The following is a 3062-nucleotide window of genomic DNA, read 5'->3' as shown; positions in this document are numbered from 1 at the left end:
ATGTTATTCCTGTTTTGGGCATGAATTTTCTCTGTCTTGCCAGTGATTTTGGTTCTGGTCTTCTCCAGTTGTGATTGTCGGGGGTCGGTTGCCACCATTCTCATGTGACCCGAGGCTGACTAAGGCGCGGGGACTTGGGGGGAGCAGCATCACTCCCACCTAAGAGCTCACCCTGTTCCCCCACACACTTCCCAGCTGGTTGTATGGAGCCATTCCTGCAGGATGGACCCGATGGACCAGGCCCAGAGAAGTACCATTAGCTGAGGAATTCTTTATTTGGGGTCCGCGGAAAAATCACAGACTGGTCTCAACAAGCCACGGCCACGAGGAGTACGGAGACCACTGGGTGCCCTCGGTGGATTCCTGGATCACCATCAAAACCCTGATCCCCGCCGTGTGTCCCTGTGCCGCTCCCTGGGGATGCTGTGGCGTTTTGGGGCCGGGGCTGGCCCCGAGCTGCTCGGGCTGTGCCCCGGTGCAGGAGCAGCGGCACGCCCGGAGCAGCCTGCGGAACAGGGAGTGCCGCTGCCGGGGGCGCGGGGGCTCCTCGCGGGCGGCCGAGGCCGCGCTGGGGAGCATCGCCGGGGACTGTGTCTGCGTCTCCCGGTCCATGAACAGCCGGACGTGGGAAATCCGCCGCTCACGGCCCGGGCTCTCGGTCTGGATGTCTCGATCCACGCGTTCAGGAGCACACGGCTGCTCTGATGTCTCGGGCTCTGTCTGGGTGAGCTGGTGGACCAAAGGCGGTTCTGTCTCAGTCGAGGCAGGCGTGGAAGGTGTGGAGGGCACTGTCGAGAAGTTGTCCGGCGTGACCTTGCCCGAGCAAGCCACGCAGCTCCTGAGGCGCCGGCACTGCCCGCGGGCCGCGGTGTTGGCCGGCGGCGGCAGCGGCGCGGGGCTGGGCACGGCGGAGCGCTGTCCCCGCAGCAGCCTGGCCGAGCTGGGACGGCTCCTGGAGCTCTGCTGGAGGCGGGAATGCCGTGAGGGCCTGTCCCCACGGGCGGCTGGAGCCGGGCTTTGGGGCAGCTCTACCTGGAGGCGAGAGGAGAAAGAGACGCGGGAGGTGTGGGATGGAGACGGCTGCCTCGGGCCGGTGCCGGCCCCATCCCCGCCTGTCCCTCCAGCCTCATCCTTCAGCAGGTGTCTCTTGGACGGCTGAGGGCCGAGCTGGCCCTTCTCCATGGGCATCTCCATGGCAGCTATCCCGGGGAGCTGCGGCCTCGGGAGCACGGTGCCCTGCGCTGCTGGAGGGCACGGCCCGGCATGCTCCTTCAACAGCCCCAGGAGCCGCAGTGCCACACGGGCCCTGGTGGCACCCAGAGGTGCCAGCACGAGGCGTCTCGGTGTCACAATGGCCCCGTGACACCGCAAGGCCCCGGTGTCACAATGGGCCGCGGGCACCGCGAGCCCCCTCTGTGACACAGCCCCGGACTCTGCCGCGATGGCTGGAAGCGGCAGGAGCGGGCACGGGGCGTTCCGCTCCCGGAGACTTCGTGCTGATGGGAGCGTGTGGGGATCCCACCGCATCCCACGGGCGCTCCCGCGGCTGTTCGAGCGTCCCCTTTCCGTGCCCGAGCTCCCTGCAAGGGCCGGGCTGTTCCCAAATCTCGGCCCTGCTCTGCTCGGTGGTGCCGCCCACGAGGTGGCGCTCTCTGCCCGCCAATAAAGCCCAACGCAATTATTATTAATAATTGTTAATTAGCTCCCCCTCCCCCCGCCAAGGACTGCCTGACCCCTTGGCCGCAGGGGTGCTTCCAGGCTGAGGATGGGACAGCTCCGAGCCCGGAGCTTTTGAGCCACACGTGAAAGGCTGGAGGCACAGATACGAGGGTGCAAAAACAACCCACCACCCCCACCTCCTTAAAAGACAGAGACGCTGCTAATTGATTTTTAAGCCCTTAATTTAATACTCCATTGTCCTCCAGCTCAGATGCTTTGCCCTCTCCTTGCCCTGCCTTGCCAGAGCAGGGAGTCTGTCCCTAAAGGTGTGGCACAAGATTCCATGGTTTGGGAGGTGGACACGGAGTGGTTCCTGGGTGCCCTGAGTGCCCACGGCCTGGCTGTGGGGGCTGGGAAAAACCCCCTCCCCCTTTTTTTTTGCCTGCAGCAAGGGGCTTCTGAAATCCCTCCTTGGAAACAAGAGTGGTTTGGGAGGGAAATGTGATAGGGGAGCTGATGGTGCCCTTTGCCTGCCAGCATTAAAAATTCATGTGCATGATGGGCTCTTCCAAATAAGTCCGGGAAGGATGAGTTCCTCCCTCCCTGGACAAGCTGGCAGAGCACTCCAGCTGCCTCCTCCCTCAGGTGCCACCAGGGCCCCGGTGTCTGTGCCTGGTGATGGGCTCTGCTCCCTCAGGGCATGGCGTGCAGCCTGGGATGAGGTGTCTGGAAAGCTGCGTGTCTCACAGGATGGTGGGGCTGGGCTGGCATGTGCTGGGGGGTGACCTGGAGGGCAGGGAGCAGGAAACTTGTGGGAAGGGATGTGGAGTCCTGAATGGGGAGGAATGCAGGTACCCGAGAGGGTGGGGAGGGATGCTGGGTGGGATGAGCGTACGCACAGACATGAGGTACACGGGATAATCTGGGCAGGGAAGAATGGAGAGAGGCGTGCGAGGTGCCCAGGTGCCAAGGGAGGTACCCAGAAGGGACCAACAGGGGAGTGCTGAGGGTAACGCAGCCTGGAACGTGGGGTGAGGAGAGAGGTGGGATGCTGAGCTCTTTGTGGGGCGGGATGGGATGCTAAGCTCCCGGGGGGCCGGGCCGGGATGCTGAGCTGCCGGGGATGCTGAGCCGCCGGGGGCCGGGCCGGGCCGGGCGGGCCGAGGTCCGGCTCCACGTGGCTCATTAGCAGGAGGCAATTTAATATTTATGAAGTGTTCTTGTTTGAATCCCAAGTCTTCGGCTCCAGTTACAAGGAGCTGCGTCACCCTGCGATCACATGGTAATTGTTGCTATTTCCAGGATCCCAGCCTCGCAGAGTGGCACAAGAGCTCTTTCCCCTTTTCTTGTCCTTTATTCCCCGCCGCCTTTTCCCTTGTTCGCCGCTGTTTTCGGGGCGGTTT

General features: G+C 63.3%; 1 protein-coding gene across 2 annotated transcripts; it reads right to left on the bottom strand.

Annotated features, from left to right (window-relative positions):
• Positions 1-251: 251 nt before the first annotated feature.
• Positions 252-1301, bottom strand: LOC128791567 (serine/arginine repetitive matrix protein 1-like). Of its 2 annotated transcripts, none has more exons than XM_053949313.1 (2): positions 1033-1301; positions 252-963 (listed from the first exon to the last, which is right to left on the bottom strand). In XM_053949313.1, exons 1-2 carry the CDS (start codon positions 1192-1194, stop codon positions 295-297), a joined length of 831 nt encoding a protein of 276 aa, XP_053805288.1. In that variant the 5' UTR covers positions 1195-1301; the 3' UTR covers positions 252-294. The 2 variants fall into 2 exon arrangements, with proteins under 2 accessions (XP_053805288.1, XP_053805289.1); XM_053949314.1 differs by having other exon boundaries at positions 252-960.
• Between the last annotated feature and the right edge of the window lie 1761 nt (positions 1302-3062).

The sequence above is a fragment of the Vidua chalybeata genome, chromosome 8 (genome assembly GCF_026979565.1).
Source record: "Vidua chalybeata isolate OUT-0048 chromosome 8, bVidCha1 merged haplotype, whole genome shotgun sequence".
NCBI lineage: Eukaryota > Metazoa > Chordata > Aves > Passeriformes > Viduidae > Vidua > Vidua chalybeata.
This window is presented reverse-complemented; position numbering and strand designations above follow the sequence as displayed.